General features: G+C 37.5%; 1 protein-coding gene across 5 annotated transcripts in view; it reads left to right on the top strand.

Annotated features, from left to right (window-relative positions):
• The window catches only part of LOC149147539 (folylpolyglutamate synthase-like), a 592,546-nt gene that overhangs the window by 358,665 nt on the left and 217,078 nt on the right, over positions 1–16,803 (top strand). For all 5 annotated transcript variants that reach the window (XR_016262194.1, XR_016262193.1, XR_016262192.1 and 2 more), the window contains exons 9-10: positions 11,902–11,948; positions 12,116–12,193. Coding sequence is in view for 2 of the 5 variants with exons in the window: in XM_089437869.1 (XP_089293995.1) it covers positions 11,902–11,948; positions 12,116–12,193 (125 nt within the window). In the remaining 3 variants the exon portion in view is untranslated. The remainder of the gene's footprint in view (positions 1–11,901; positions 11,949–12,115; positions 12,194–16,803) is intronic.

Genomic DNA, 16,803 nt, shown 5'->3' with positions numbered 1-16,803 from the left:
GTAAGTCCTTTCTACGATTTGTTCTCCTTTTATAAAATTTAAAAAAAAAAGGAGAAAAGAAATTCGATATCGTTGTATTTTTTATTTGTATTAGATTTTCATTTTTTTTTTATTATTTTCTTTAGACTAGGTTATATTAGATTTTATTTTAGGTTTTGTTTATTAAATTTTAGATTTAGGTTTTGTTCAAATTTTAGTTTAATATTTATATTTTAATTTAGGTAGTTTAAATTTCTTTTAAATCATAAAAAAATTTAAAATCACAAAAAAAAAAAAAAAAAAAAAAAACTTTTCTTTTAAAGTGTAGTCTTAGTTTTTTATTTAGTTTTTTTTTTTTTAATTTCTTGCCGTAATTTGAAAAGTATAAAAATATTGTGGGAGATTTTTGCCAGATTCAGTCTCAATTTGACGATTTATCACGTTTTATTTTTCCCTGCTGAGATTCAAACTCTCTTGATGTGGAAATATTTTTTTTTTTTGGAAGATTAGCTGCATGACTATGATATCTGGTTAATGTTCGTAATTTGCATGGTTGTTCAAAGCATTTATCTTTCGAAATTTTTAGTCGTTGGATATCGTTATTGAAACTTTAATCATTATAAGAACTCTGTGTGTTTATCGAGTATCCTGCATTTGTTGGAGTTCTTTGATGATAAATGATTGTTAATGATTTCATCTTTCCGCAGCATTTGATAGATAATTGTTCAGCCGTCAATTCTATAAGGCACTGGTCTTTTAACTTCACAAAATCCATTTAGTGCTTGTTATATCGTGTCTCCCAACCCAACTGGTTTACAGTTGGTCATCCATTTTCTTATAGGGTCTACCCCCCTTAGCCACGGGAGACAGGCTTAAACGGAGAGATCGGGGATCAGGGTGACAGCCCCCGGTCTGAGCATTGTCGTGACAATCTGTGCGACAACATAGGTGATCATAATCAGTGAACAAAAGCTCCTTTGGTCCAACCATAGGGGCAACCAGTGGAACCGATAGTAAGACAGTCACAAGGATCAAGTACAGTGACTAGTACTAGTATTTCCTCAGGGGCAAGAGATCTGGGGAGTTCACAACAGACAGATTAGCAGAGGTAAGATGAGGATGAGATGGTTGAACCTCCCACCACTAGTGGTCGAGCCAGCAGAGAGGTTTGTCATACATTGAGAGATGCAGAGGAGTTTATTGGAACTCCTAGGACGAACAAGAGACAACGTAGACAACCTGACAAGTACCAAGCATTGGTGGCTCAGGTTGCAGAACCTTCCAGCTTTCAAGAGGTCGCACAACATCAAGTGTGGGTAGATGCCATGGTAGAAGAGTATAGCTCTATCATGATGAATAATGTTTGGGAGGTGGTGCCAAGGCCTGAAGACAGGTCAATTGTAGGTTCTAGATGAACCTACAAGATCAATTATGCTATAGATGATAGTGTGGAAAAGGGGTATGTACAAAAAGAAGGGATAGACTATGAGGAGACCTTCGCCCCAGTTGCCAGATACACTTCTATCCGGTCAATTATATCCCTATTAGCTCAAATGCGATGGAAGATTCACCAGATGAAACGCCAAGACAATATTCTTGAATGGGGTGATAGAGGAAGAGGTGTACATAGAACTGCTAGACGGCTTCGAAACTCATGAGGGGTGCACTCATGTGTGCAAACTGAAGAAAGATCTATACGGACTCAATTAAGCTCCCAGGGCGTGGTATGGTCGGATTGACAACTACTTGCAGTAGATGGGATTTGTGAAGAGTGACACAGATCCCAACCTTTACTATTTGATGGTAAAGAGTGAGCCACTCATCCTAGTATTGTATGTGGATGATCTCTTCTTGACAGGATCATCAGGGTTCATAGAGGACTGCAAGAGGAACCTGGCAACAGAGTTTGATATGAAGGATTTGCGGTTGATGCACTATTTCCTAGGATTGGAAGTGTGGCAAAAGGATGGGGAGATCTTCCTTGGATAGGGAAGATATGCTATAGATATTCTGAAAAGGTTCAAAATGCAAGATTGTAGACCCATGTCTACACCCATGATCAACAACTGGAAGAAGATAGACGCATCAGATGACAAGGATGTCGATACCACCTTGTATAGGTAGCTTATTTAGTCTCCCATGTATCTGGTCAACACTAGGCCAAATATTTTCTTTGTAGTCAATACCCTCAGTCAGTTTATGGTAGAGCCAAAAAGGGTACATTGGGTAGCAGTGAGGCATATTCTGAGGTATGGACGTGGCACAGTCAAGTATGGGTTGAGATATACCTGAGGGATGACTTTAGAATATGTGGGTTCACAGATGCAAATTGGACAGGCAGTTCAGTGTTGGGAATCACGATTTCCGTTAGACCAAAACCCGCAGGTGTTAGTCATTGATCACATCGCCAGAGATAAGGATCCACAAGAGGCGGTTAGTCCATGTCGGAAACCACAAGGGGAGCATTGGTTTATCCAATGTCCAACACTCTCCCCACCAACACAAGTCAGGTGTGTATCGAACTCGTGACCTACGCTCTGATACCACTTGTTGGGAAACACGATTGTCGTCGGACCAAAACCCACAAGTGTTAGTCAACGATCGCATTGCCATAGATAAGGATCCAGGAGAGGTTGTTAGTGCATGTCGTGAAACACGTGAGGAGCGTTGGTTTATCCAATGTCCAACAATCAGTTGATAGGAAAAGTAACTTCGGGTATTGCTTCAGCGTTGGATCAGGGATGGTTTCAGGAGTAGTCGATTAAGTAGCTGGTGGCCAGAATTTTGATCAGGAGGACCAGTGAATCATTTCCAGAGCTAGAGAGAAGAAGAGTTGTAGATTTCATAAGTTTCCATAGGCAGCAGCAGCAAGGCCCATGCAAGCATTGCGCAGAAGTTGACGCAGAAGGCAGTATGAATTGTAGAGGGGCCAGTGTCAGAAGTTCAAATCAGTTGTGGGTTGAGGAAAAATCCTCAGAATAATTTTGCCAATGATTCTCTTAGATTGGATTGCTAGTTTGGCATCCGAATTATTGTACTCAGATTTGTTGTTGAAGGATAATAATAAAACCCTCATCTACTGCACTGGTTTTCCCAAGTTGGGTTTTTCCGTGGACAATTGTCCAAAAATAATGATGTCAAAATTCTTGTGTGTGTGCTAGAGTTTCTCAGCTTCCTGTATTTTGTTTTCCGTGGTATTTTTATGGTGAAAATCGCAGTTGTGATTTTATTCATTATTTGTCGTAGCAAATAAACTGCATAATTAAATTTACAGTTAGGAGAATAATTTCCAGTTACTGCAATAGATGAAATTTTCACAAATCGTATAAAGACATTATTTATTATTTGTAAAATTTGTCATGTCCTAGCCATCTATTTGGCCATAGAAGAAGAGCATTATGGCTAAGAGTAACTAAGTATTGCATTATGAAGGATGGTCTGGGTTGGAGGAATCTAGAGGGGGTGATACTTAGATGTGTCGATGAAGTTGAAGCCAAAAATCTTCTACTATGATACACTTTGAGGGGTAAAAAATAAGTTCTAGACCCTCAAAACCCACTTTTCCTAAGTTTAGTGGGAAATTTGGTAATAAATTAAACCAGAAATAAATTAAATGGGGAAAAATAAATAGCTGCATGTGACAAAATGACATGGAAATGACTTGGAAATAATCTCAAGTGAAAAGAATGAGTCAAAGGACAAGTGGAGGATGATTTGGCAACTTATATCATCAATGCACTAAGCCACATGAGGAAATAAATGATTTGGTCGATCAACTCCATACCCTTGACCTAGTTTGGGTCTACTTGGGTTCTCTGTTGTTCCGCAACTTTATAATTCAAATTCCACAAGGACTACATAGAACCCATTTCTCCATAAGGATCTTTAAGTCTAGGAAGCCCCTTGTCAAGGCATATCCTCCAATCCTAGGCCAAGGTAGCCTCATGGCCCTTTTTAGACAGCCCATCACCTTACTTTTTAAGCAAGTAAGCTATTTAATTGAGTCCCTCTTGTGAATAGGCTTTAAGAATCATTCCTTATCCGATTTTTGATCCATTCATCATTGTGATTCATCTTATATCGAGTCTCCTCCCATCTGTGAAAGTCCTTTAAGAGCAGGGAGCCTTAGTTGAGGTGACATTAGGCTATCACTCTATTGTTGCCCCTTGACCTATTAGTTGCTCTATAGGATCCCATCCTAGGACCCCTACTAGTTTGAGCGGTAACAAATCCCAATCAACTTATCATACATTTCCTTGGACTTTTGCAACTTTGAAATGCAAACAATCAAATAATCTCTTAATGAATCAATAATAATCTTCTTAGTTTTGATATCACCTTTCTTGTAGTTAGTTTTGATAGCAGCAGAAGCATTCTCCGGAGGCTCAGGTGCCTTGCCTTGAACATATTCCAAGACATCATTTTCATCGAAGGTCACTGTTACCCACCACCAGTGGGTGACCACTATAGGAGGAAATTTTCTCCTAGCTTTGTCTTCAACAAGCAACGAGTATCCCCTTGCAGCCACCAGATAGATTGATGTGCTATTATTCTCTGCCACTTGAGCTAGCCATTATGTGCCCTCGCTCATCTGTCATGACGTATTTTGAAGGTGGGCCTTCCAACCCCAAAGGTATGACTTTTCATTATGTAATTGGGTGTTTATGCTTGCTTTCCTTGGGCACATTTGGACATGGATTAGTGGAGGATTTGACGGAAAGAATGGGCCCAAACTATACTCTTGTTCCCTTACCTCAACTTGGGGGCTAATCTTGTATCCTAGTTCCATGGGATCTCCTCTATTGGCTACTAGCTTTAGGAGTGGCAGTACATTAGAAACCCTAATTTTGGTTGCATGGTTCCGCTTCTCGATACCATATATTTCACTCCCCTCCACTCATTACAAGCCATTTTCACATTTTTCCCATCTGGGTCCACATTTGTCCATTCGATCCACAAGGTATTAACTTCCCCCTTCCCCTTGTCCACACTTTGGTTTGGGCCTGCAATGATGCCCCAAAGATCAACGCATCTAAAAATAGAGATAAAAGGATAATTTAGCCACTTACGATAGAAAATGTACCACAAAATGCAAAAGATGGTCGAGACATGAAAATTTAGCACATGGGCAAAAGCCAAATATGATCTCTACCCCCTATCATTATGGCCATCACCCTCGTTCCTAGGACCCCTATGAGTGCCCCCTTGCATCATTAAAGAACCAAGGATTGTCCCAACCCCTGGTGGGCAATGAACTACCCAACCTTGAGGGAGTAATCACTGCTTCATCACACACATCATGCTCTAATCCCTGGAGCCTCGAGCAGTAAAATGAACAAAAATCAATAAAAGGCAAAAGGCATATGAAGAAGGGTGGAAAAACAAAGATGGGGGTAACTCATGTACCACGATTGCTCCCTACTACATTCATATACCCAAGGTGTGGGCTTCCCTGATTCTAGCTTCCCTTGTACCATGGCATGTGACATGGAGCCTTTCCTATTGCCCCACTCCGTTCCATCATCATTTCACATGACACCTTCCATTTGATGGATGTACCATGGACATGTCACTCTCTTAGAGGTTGAAACCACTTAATAGGGTCCTTTATTAACCTCTCTTATCGAGCAAGGAAACACCTGTACATTTTGAAGCACATTTGGAAGGGCATGTCACTAGAAAGTGACCACTTGTGTCCTTGATTAGCAAGCTTGTTTACTCAACTGCACTAATAATTAATTGTACTGGAAGGTGAGGAGACACATTAGATCTTATACAGGATTGTAGGTGGGTCTCCCTCTTGGACTTAGCCTCCCTATACGGGATCCAAGCCCTCCAAAGGGTCATAATGGCACTTGTAGGGTGAGCGTTGAGAACCATGGACCTCCACCATTGCAGAGCATAGATTGCCACGTCATTGGCTTCTTCAGCACTACACATCGTTTTTCCATGCCCCAACCATACAATTATGATGATGCACTTGGACCACGTACACTTGGCAACTAATCCAAAGCCCAAATGAGGTTTTGTCTCATCTAGAGAGACATGGGAGGGCACATGTCCTCTTCTAGCCCTCACTAGTGGAGCATTGACTTGTTATGGAGCCATTTGGAGACCCGTGAGACCATTGATTGTGCCCCACAGCTGCTTGGGAGCACCACATGATGTTTTGCTTGGAAATTAAGGGGCCACCCCCTTGATCATCATTTATGGAGCCCTCTTTGTCATGGCACTTAGAGGACTCATCTTGGTCTTCCAACAACCCTTCTTATTCCATTTTGCACTATTTTGACCCTCTTGGGATGGCTTGTCATTCATTTTAGTAGCTATTTGGTGGGCTTGCCACCAAAGACATTTTATTTTCACATTAAAATATTATTAGGGGCTTAATTAGGTTAAATTAGGAAAATTCAAATTTGAGAAGCCTCATATAAATAATAGAGGCCTCATTTGTATTGTTCATCGTCACTTGGATCTGTATCTCTCTTAGGAAACTCAAACCTGCAATTTTGGAAGAATTTTGGGATGTTGGGATGCACTTTGACATTTTGAAATTTCGCTATCTTTTGTTGGAGCTTCTTTTTGCAATGTTCATGGATGGATATATTCACATTGTCTTGTAAGTACATTTTGATGCTATATTTTACATTGATTAATGTCTAATGTATGGAATGTCATTTCATGATTTTTAATGTGCCCTAGCTAATGCGAAATTATGAGAACATTAAAATTACTAGAAGTATTGCATGCATTACTCATGGACAATGATGAATGAATGTTCCTAGGGGTTATTCTGGCATCTTGCATTCATTGAAACTCAATCAAACATTGTCATCGAAGTATAAAATTCTATTGTAACTATGAAGTTGCCTCCTTTAGGGTTAGCAAAGCTGCATTAGGTCTCCTTGAAGAGCGAAATCATCAAATCAAAGTAATTCTTGACTCCATTATTCCCAATAGGCAGGCACTAGTCTAGAATCCTTGGTGATAATCTTCTTATTGATAAATCATCTTTCCTTCACCATCTCTCCCCATTTTTTCTTCATCCCTTTAAGGATAAGGAGGCTTTCTAGGGCTTGGTGCGAAATTTTAGGGAGGTTGAATTTTAGGGTTCCATCCAAACATGATTCTTACTTATTGTCTCCTCTAGGCATTCACAAGTTTTGAACAAATTTTGATGGTGGAATTTCATTTTAATTGATGCCCTAGCTATCACACCAAATGAGAACCTTAGGGGCTAATCCTTCAACTTAGGGATTTCTTGAAGGTTTGTACTTTAGTAGTATATCATTCAAAGTCTTTTCTTTTGACTATCTTGACCTTTGATGACCTCCTATCTCATCAAATATCTCAACCCTATGTCTCGTATAGTACTTTTCTCAAGGGGTTTTTCGTGTAAATCCATCCTAGCTTCTCCCAAAGCTCACACCTCAATTGACCCTTTCCATTGAATGAACTATCCTTGCCTCACTTTGAACCCTAGTATAGACATATTAACTACAGGTGAGGGATATTGGGAATCCTCCTGTCGGCGAAAATCCGAGAAGAAAAGGGGACATAGGTTGTGGTAATAGTGGGCATTTGTTCCAAATTGTTGTTGTGCCCTCTAGCTTTAGCCTATATACTAGGCCTACGAGTTTGTGCAGCGACAGTCACATCAAACCTGGTTCTCCAAACTGCAAAGTTAGATGAGTCATTCAACTTCTCTTTTCAATCTTGAAGCATGAGGTAGACATCTTGACCAAGTCAAATAAGCTCCTTCAAATTAGATTCCTTCAAAGGTGATTACTCATGTCTCCTTGGGCTTGTATTCACCTCAACTTTGATACCATGTTAATTTTTCCACTAGTCTATGCTTGACACAATCACTTATTACAATTCTTCTTCAATTAGCAATCACTTTATCCAATATATTCAATCTTCCAACAACAATAAGCAGTTGTAGATAGAATAGTAAACCAAATGCACAATAGAAGACAACCAAGAACAATAGAGACATAGAAATTTGGTCAAAGAGCAAGGAAAAACCCCACAAGGGGAAAACCCTTTCCAAATTCTTCTATTAAATTGTCATCAAATGTTCAGCAAAAAGATACAATGTCCAAGTACACCAACAATGAGTCAAAGGTCAAAGCCTCGACTATCCCAAACACCAATCCAATATCCAATCAAAGATGAACCCATAAGTCAAATCTGTAATTTCTTGTCAAAGTCAACAGCAGCCAACTCTGACCTAACTAGTCAATAGTCAACAATCAAAGTGCCTAGAAAACTTCGGTCAAGGCAACGGTCAACTTGGCCTCCTTAGCTCAGCCAAACTTCCTCAAAACAGTCAACAAATTCTGCCCACTAAAGCGAACAAAGTTCCTTCTATAGACTAATTACTCCAAAATACTTGGAATATAAAGATATCCATGAGGATACAAATATTATATATTAAATGTGTTAATATGAATGATTGATTCAATGATAGTGAGAGGCTTGCTTATATACCAAGTAGGTGTCTCTTCATGGAGAGTCATGTCTCATTTAGACATGACTCTTCAATCTAATTACTAATTAACTGATCATTATTTATGATTATTATCATTTACATTATTTCCTATATATTTATTCATAACATTGCCTTCCTCCTCAAAAAGCTTTGTCCTCAAAGCTTGTCGATGAAAAAGGTTTGATCTCTTTTTTGGGTTTGAATGTCTTCTCGTCTTAGAATAGTCATCTTTGTCGATACAAGTTGATATGATCTTTTAAGTGACAAACAAAACTGTCGCACTGAGAAGGGATCAAACCATCCTAGATTGATCTTTTGTGGAGTCATATTTTGTGATGAATAGTTATGATAGGACTGTATTTTGCAAACTTCAACATCCTTGGGAACATAATTTTGTCGTTTCTTTTTTGAGCGATATTGGTACATAACTTGATTGGAAACTCTACTCTTGTGATTTGGATGTCGATACATAGCTTCTTTGGTCTGCCTTTCATCTATCATATTAGTGGTTGATTCTTGATTTTCTTCAAGTGTTGTTGTTCTTAAGTTGGCAACTGAATCGTCATTTGGAATGTCCATTGTTTGGATTGTAGCTTCTGCATATGTTTTAACTTCTCTAGATTCCTCCTCTTCCTTACTTGTAATATTGGCTAGATCAATATTTATTCCCTTATCTTCAACTTGGACTGAAACGACTGATGACTTCAATACTTCACCTTGAAGTTGTTCTAGCTTGTCATGCAGTGATTTCTTGTCATTTTAAAGTTTTTTTATTTGCGTGAAAAGGGTTTGGTTATGATTCCTTAAACATACAAGTTCATCATTTCCTGAATTGTTGACTTTATTCTTGGTAGCTTCATCATGTTTTAAACTTTTGATTTGTTCTAATGATGTCTGATTAAGGCTCTTAAAACGTAAATTTTCTTCTTCTTGTTCTAATAAATGCTTCTCGAGTTCCTTCTTTGTGGCTTTGGCTTTCTTGACTTGTTCAAGTAGTTTTTCATTGTGATCTCTGAGGTGCGAAATTTCTTTGTCTTTACTGCAGATGGCTTCGTCAAGCTCTTTTTGCTTTTTTTTTTTGTTATCTTGAAACATAAAATCTGAAATATCCTTAAAGTCTTCTGATGAAGGCTTTATTGGTTGACTTCATTGTCACATCCTGGAAGATGGTCATCGTCCTTTTGTAAGAAAACATCAATATCTTTTTTTCCAAAGTAAAAATGAATGTACCTAATAGCTTAAACCAAGGTTGACCGAGAATTATGTCAATCTTCCTATTATACATAGTTGCAACACAGAATTGAGATATGTACTCATAATGATCTACTGTCACTTGTAAATCACTAATTGCATACTCCTTTTTGCCACAAATATCTATTCTTTCACCAATGCTTGGCTCTTGAATTAATAATTGATTTGCCAAATTAATATTGATGTAATTTTCCTCGTTGCTTGTGCTGATAGCGATATTAATTTCTTTTCCTTGGATACTTCCTTTTAATGAAATTAAACTATAATCCATAATCGAAAAACCATTGTAGGAAAATCGTTCTTCCCTTGTTTCTTGATTAGACTCCATTTTGTACTTGTCCCAATGAACTTAGGGCATTTTAAGTAGCCTTTTTATTTTTTATATTTTTTTGTTTTTAATAAACTTTCAAAACTTTTAATTTATTTCCCCTTTTTTTATAAACTTCCTTTTTAATATATATATATATATATATATATATATATATATATATATATATATATTCTTTTTCTTCCTTTTTTTTTAGTGGCCAAAGGCCTAAATGGAAAAATGGAGAATCTCTAGAAATCTCTGTAGTGAAACACTTCCAATTTCACGACGGCAACACAGTTGACGACAGGTTGATGGCCAAAGGCCGGATTAGACAAAGCTCTGATACCAAATGAAGCGAACAAAGTTCCTTCTACAAATTAATTACTCCAGAAAACTTGGAATATAAAAATATCCATGAGGATACAAATATTTATATTAAATGTGTGAATATGAATGGTTGATTCAATGAGAGTGAGAGGCTTGCTTATATACCAAGCAGATGTCTCTTCATGGAGAGTCATGTCTCATTTAGACATGACTCTTCAACCTAATTACTAAATAACTGATCATTATTTATAATTATTATCATTTACATTATTTCCGATATATTTATTCATAACACCCACAAATTGGTCCAAAGTCAATGTTTGCCCTGCGGAAGCCCTAGCACAGAAATTTTCATCAACGTGGGTCAAAATGCTCTGAAAAATCTCGGTCAACCTCCCAGTCAACTCAGCCTTCCAAACAGATCCAAAAATCAGTCAAACAAGGTGAAATCCTCCACGATCAACACTGGTCAAAACAATTCCAAACAGAAGTCAAACTTGGTCAACAGAAAAAGACTCTCTCTCCTTCGCACATGTGAGCTCGGACCTGGAATTTCAGAGCTGTATGAACCAATCAAGAGAAGATGTGATGTGTTGATAATGCCTCCAAATGATGCCAAGTGATGTCTATTTATATGTGGTCGAGAAGGTTGAATTTCCTTGCCTAGTCCAACTTGTACTTTTGTGAAGATGTGAGTTTCACATAAAAAACGATAGTTTTTCTTTGAGCAAATTAAATTCTTCCAAGGGCTAGTAGGGTCTCCAGAGGATGAGGAGGGCTTCCCAAAGGAGGGAATTTCTCCCTAAGCTGCCAAACTTCAACAAGTTCTTCTAAGATGAACTGGTTTTTTGTATTCTAGGTGTTGTATTATCCCTTCTAATTTCTTTGATATTTGAAAGGAGTTGAAGAAAGAATACTGTTGTTCCAGGGTGATGACACACAGTAGCAAGAAAGAATCGTAGTTTTGTGTAAATTATCGAGTGATTAAGAATGCTAACAATGCATTGAGCATTATTCCCTCACAGAAAAAGTTGCCCCTATAATGTATGGAGTTCTGCAACTCATTAAAAGTCATGTTCAGGAATTCGTGTCAGTCAAGTATTGTATGGTAGCGTATTGTTCTCTGGGAGTAGGGTAATGGAAACTGCATGAAGAAGTCATTCTACCTATGAACCAATGCCAGTTCAGTATAATGGCATTCCGTCTTATAGTTATAGTAAAGAACTAGAATGTGACAATCCTTTTACTTGAAATAAGAAGATTTCAGAGGATGTTAATATCATAATATTATGAGTTGTTGCTAATTTGTATAGTTGCATTATTCATATCTTATTCGCTTCATCTTCCTACAGTACTTTGATTGTCATTAATAGGCAATGTACGTTATAAGTATCACATATGGCTTATTTATATATGTCATGTTATCTATATTTCATGATTCGTCTGTTCAGGTCCCAGGCTGCAATTTTAGTTGTAGGAATAGTACAAAGTTGTGGTTTACAGAAGTAATTTTGACTTAGTTCTGGAAACTTGTTAACAGGAAACACTCTCTCACAAATTGCTGGAGAAAAGGCTGGAATTTTCAAGGTATGTTGTCATCCTTTGGGAATTTGAAGATCCAGAGTGATTAAACGAACTTTGTTTAACAATCACATTTTGAGGTGCCGTATGTCATAATTTATTCCTTGATCTAATTTGAATTTGAATAATGCTGTTGCACAAATTACATTAAATGTGCTATGGTACTCATGAAGCCTGGAGTTCCCGCTATTACTGTACCTCAACCTGAAGAGGCAATGAAAGTTCTCCGGGATACATCCTCTCACTTATCGGTATATTCCTCAATATCTTTAAATTTTCTGGTTTTCCTGATTTTCTATGGTAGAACTTTATAATTTCAAATTGAAATGTAGCTTTTAAGTTATTATTGTTTTAGAACTTGAATAGTTACTAAAGCTTACGTAACAAGCCAGAAAGCTTCTATACCTAACTCCTTGTGTTACCATCTGCTTATGAGATTTGTGTAGAATTGAAAACACAAACTGGCTGGAAAGCCTACATACGTAGCTCCAATTTACAGCCTGGCCAAAGATGATTGCAATTTTTTTATTTGCAAGCATTCATGTTTTGAAATAGAAGTAAGCTGACTTGAATGTATGTGTGAAAGCCAAACTAATTAGAGGTTTTGTTTGCACTCCTTCATTGAATATGAAAAGTTTCTGACTAAATTACACATTTGAGGACGTAACAGAAGTATTTAGAAGCAACAACTCCATATGTGAAGTTGCATTTAGAATGGGGAAGAAGAGGAGACCTATAAGGTGTCCTTGTTTGAATAATGTATTGTAGACTTGAAACAATTCAAAAACAGAAGGAAAGCCTGGTCCATTGAAGGCTCTATTTGCTTGTTACCCCTTATACTAGCAGGGATACCTGCATATTTATTGCATCAATTTTCAAACTATTGTAAGCCCATGGTCACAAGTTAAAGCCTTATAACGAGCATGTGAGGCCCTCTCATAAGGTATCCTAGACCTTGTTCGGTTGGACCATGGTTGGTCCCTTTGAATTCGTCTTTGTTCCTTTTGTCCTGCATAGGATTAGATGGCCTTTGATGGGTTTACTTGAGGATGCATGGTTTTAGAGAATTGTTTTTATAAGGGTGATAACCAATATAGGGACCAATCCAACCTATTTCAAATGCACCTATGTCTTTCTACACGGTTATGAGTCTATTGAGTCTGCAGGTGGCCTTGGCTTTGGTATAATATCCCTAAGTTGTTTCTCAGACATGACTGTCTCATAGTTAGCGACATTTCATGCTTCCCAATGCAAAGTGGTCCTGAAAATAAAAATTCAACTTGGTCTCATATTGTAGGCTTGGTAAGAGGATGACATGCCAAATTGAATTTTTACAATCAGAGAAGGCATGCTCAAGTTATGACTGATCAAAGTTGGTGAATAATTGGTGCAAGTTTCCAAGCTATAAAATAGGGTCAACATTGGGACATTTTTGGCATGCAGTATGTCGATAGTGGTCTATAGGACAATAGGAACAAATATTGAATAAAACACTACTGCAACTTCACAGAAATTAAATCACAGGACCTGAGAAAATATTGCACACACAAATAATAGATGCCGATATTTTTGGACAAATGTCCCTGGAAAAATCTGTGGGGAATGTTGAATGGTGTTGCCATTGATGCCAACATTGCTTCTTGAACGCTTTTAATATTTGTCCAGATTACAGTGATTGAAGCTCCAAATCTCTAGAAGCCTTGGAAATCCATAGAAGCCCCGCACTTTGTAAAGTTTTTGAGGATGAAAATCAGTTTGGTTGCTCCTAAGATCACCATCATTGGATGCTCCTCATCGTGCGATTCCAATGGTATATGGCATGCCTCGTGGCTCTTCATGGTTTGCAAAATATGCCCTTCGAAAGATCAAAGCCCCACCTAGTGGTCAAAAATCCCCAAAGGGAGATGATGTGGTAGTTTATTATTAGCTGGCAAATTATAAAATCAAAAGGGACTTTTCATTAAAAAAAAGCAAATTAAATGTTTAGTGGCTAAATAATTTGCTGAGGGCATTAAAATTTTTTAAATGTTACTAGTCGGCCTCATTTTAGTATTTTGCTCTGAATAAAATTTTAAAATTCAAATTTCTAAATGTCGATCTGGCCCTCCAAAATATATTTCAGCCTCTATAAATACAGTGCATTTGCTCTACAAATGAGCAAGAAGAAATTCGCTCATCTCTCTGAAATTGTCTGCAGCCAGTATAGTATTGAATCTTGATCACATCTTAAGGAAGGTAGAAGAAGGGTTGTGGTTTCTTATTATCTCGGGATAAGGGTTTCGCTGTTTTACTCATCTACCTTTACCATAAATCTATGTGGCTTCTGTGTAATCTCAAGGACCAGCAAAGGAGCAAGTGAGGTCGGTTTGTTTGAATTGCTTGGCATTAGGGTATCGTTGGGCTCCTTCAGTTGTTGCAGATGGATTCACACTAAGTTAAAGGGCTGCATTCGTCCATCTTGATGCTGATCCAGAGAAGTAAATGTTGCTCCATCTAGGGCAAATTTTGAATGAGATCTGAAGCAATTTGCATGCCTAAGGCGGAGGACTAATAGCATTAAACATGTGGCCTTTGAGCAGTCTTTTCTACTTGCTGTGGAAACCCTAATTCTTGAGGAAGAAGCTCTGTTTTGTTGACTCAGATCTGTTGAAAATCTCACTAGCTCTGTCCCACAGGGTATTCGCTGGCCAATACAGTCATATCTCGGTGCATTTTTATTAAACATATGTGGAAGATTCGATGGCAATTGTTTGTTGCTCTTTCACTTGAAAAGGCAACGTATGAAGGAAGTTTTTGAAGCATCTTTTGTGAAACTAATTCAAGCCCTAACCAAATTCAGATATAGTTCTGAAGCTGAAGACGTGGTATATTAGCCTTTCATTGGGACTGCTACTTGTATCTATTGAAGTGTGTCATCTGTACAAATCATGCCATGTTAGCAAGGTCTAAGGTCGTTTCCTATAGTGGTTTTATTCACAACATTAAAGGGAGGATCAAATTCTGAAGTCATCTACACTATTAGAAATCTAATGTCTGTTGTGATCACCCCATGGCATCTTTTGTAACTAATCTCGCTGGAAGAGGTAATAGTTGCTGAGGTATGTTACGTTAAACATTGGGACTAATCACTTTTTGATGATTCCCTGCTGGAGGGTTAATCTCTGCATTGGTTGAGGGCCAAGTTGTAAGGTTTACAGCCTGATTTGTTGGAAATACTGGGGGGGGTGAATCAGTATTTCTTAGCAATCGTCACTTTTTAATCTTTTTTCAGAGCATTAATTAATCTTCAATTATTATTATTGTTCTTCTTCAGACGATCATAAACAATAATCAACAGTAGACAACACCATACAATCAATGGAGAGATAAAACAGAGGACACATACATTTTTAGGTAGAAAACCCCCTCTAGGTCAAAAACCACCGAACACTTCTTTAGTAATTGTCTTCTCCTTGTTAAAAGAAAATTGATTACATCAAGATTTCATCTACAACTGAGGGAGGCATCAACTCCCTAATTCACAGGATACCACCTGTTGACCATTACGTGTCAACTACCCATAGCAGTACACCCCCCTTTTTTTTGCAAAAGGGATAGCACTTAATCAACATGTCCGTGCCATTCAACAGTCATCATCGACCTGATCATGTTATGTTGTAAACCCATTCTGCATGTGTAAATTGTAAATAATCTTAGCAGATCTGAGTCAAGTATGTAAATTGCGTAGGTGGACCTAATTTTCTAGTGATAATCTACGTTCCGAAAGGCTTTTTGTCTCACCGATCCATGATCGGCAGAGTTTTCCTTCAACCTAACCCCAAAGCCAGAATGAATTTTGTCATTAGAATCTTAGGGGAATCCTAGTGTGTTGATCTGCTAAATTATAATTGTGTTGCTGAACTAGGTGGTCTATGAGGGTCTATGTCAAATGGGTTTTCCCCTTTGAGATGTAAAATTATAAAAGTCATGATGTAAAGTGTCTTGAGGGTTAGAAAATGTTTTAATCCCCTCATGAGTCCTAAGTCCTAGGTCCTAGGTAATTTTTCCAAAAGCTAAGTTCGAGCATCCAAAAATGAAAATTAAAAAATTAGATAAAAATAATAATAAAATTAAAAAGATAATAAAAAATAATTAAAAAATAAAAAATTAAATTAAATAAATAAAAATTTAAAAAATAAAATAAAATAATAAAATAATAATAAGTCAAAGTTTTGAGTAAATAAATGCAAAATTTTAATTTTTTAATATATTAAAATTCATTTAAAAATTCGACGAATGAGATTAAAAGGGATTTTGATCCTCATTGACGGTCGAGATTACTCTGACATGGATCACTCGAACTAGCCGTTGGGAATTTTTCCTTTAAATAGGGTGTTAGGGGACATTTGAGATGATTCGATCTATGAGTCTTGTGCTGAAGAAAGCTCTCTTGTAAACTTTTTCTTGTGCAATAAAGAAAGACTTTGGGGTTGAAATCTTGCTGGTGTTACTCTCCTGAAATGTTGTAAGCTGCTTTATTTTCTACATAAATTTATTTTCAGCCATTAGTAATAGCTTGGTGAAGAGTGATGTTGAACACAGGTATCTTGTTTACTCACTAGGGTTTGAATGGTAATAAACTTTCTGAAAATAATGGCAGGTATCTCCATTAGATTTGGATTTTACTACTGTTTTTCCCTCTTTATTGATAGTTGAAGTGAGCTGTGTAGGAAAGTCTAGATTGTAAGGATCAGCGGGCGTTTGGGGAAGTTCTCGGTTGAACCAGCCAACTCCTGAAAAGCATTCTATTGAAAAGCCCAACCAGTTTTGTTCCTGGGTTTATCATTTAAGTTTATCTTTTGAATGCATGAAAGGTTTTCTA

This window comes from Pinus tabuliformis, chromosome 9, assembly GCF_031772625.1.
Source record: "Pinus tabuliformis cultivar Carrire ecotype Pingquan chromosome 9, CPIR1, whole genome shotgun sequence".
In the NCBI taxonomy this organism is placed as follows: domain Eukaryota; kingdom Viridiplantae; phylum Streptophyta; class Pinopsida; order Pinales; family Pinaceae; genus Pinus; species Pinus tabuliformis.
This window is presented reverse-complemented; position numbering and strand designations above follow the sequence as displayed.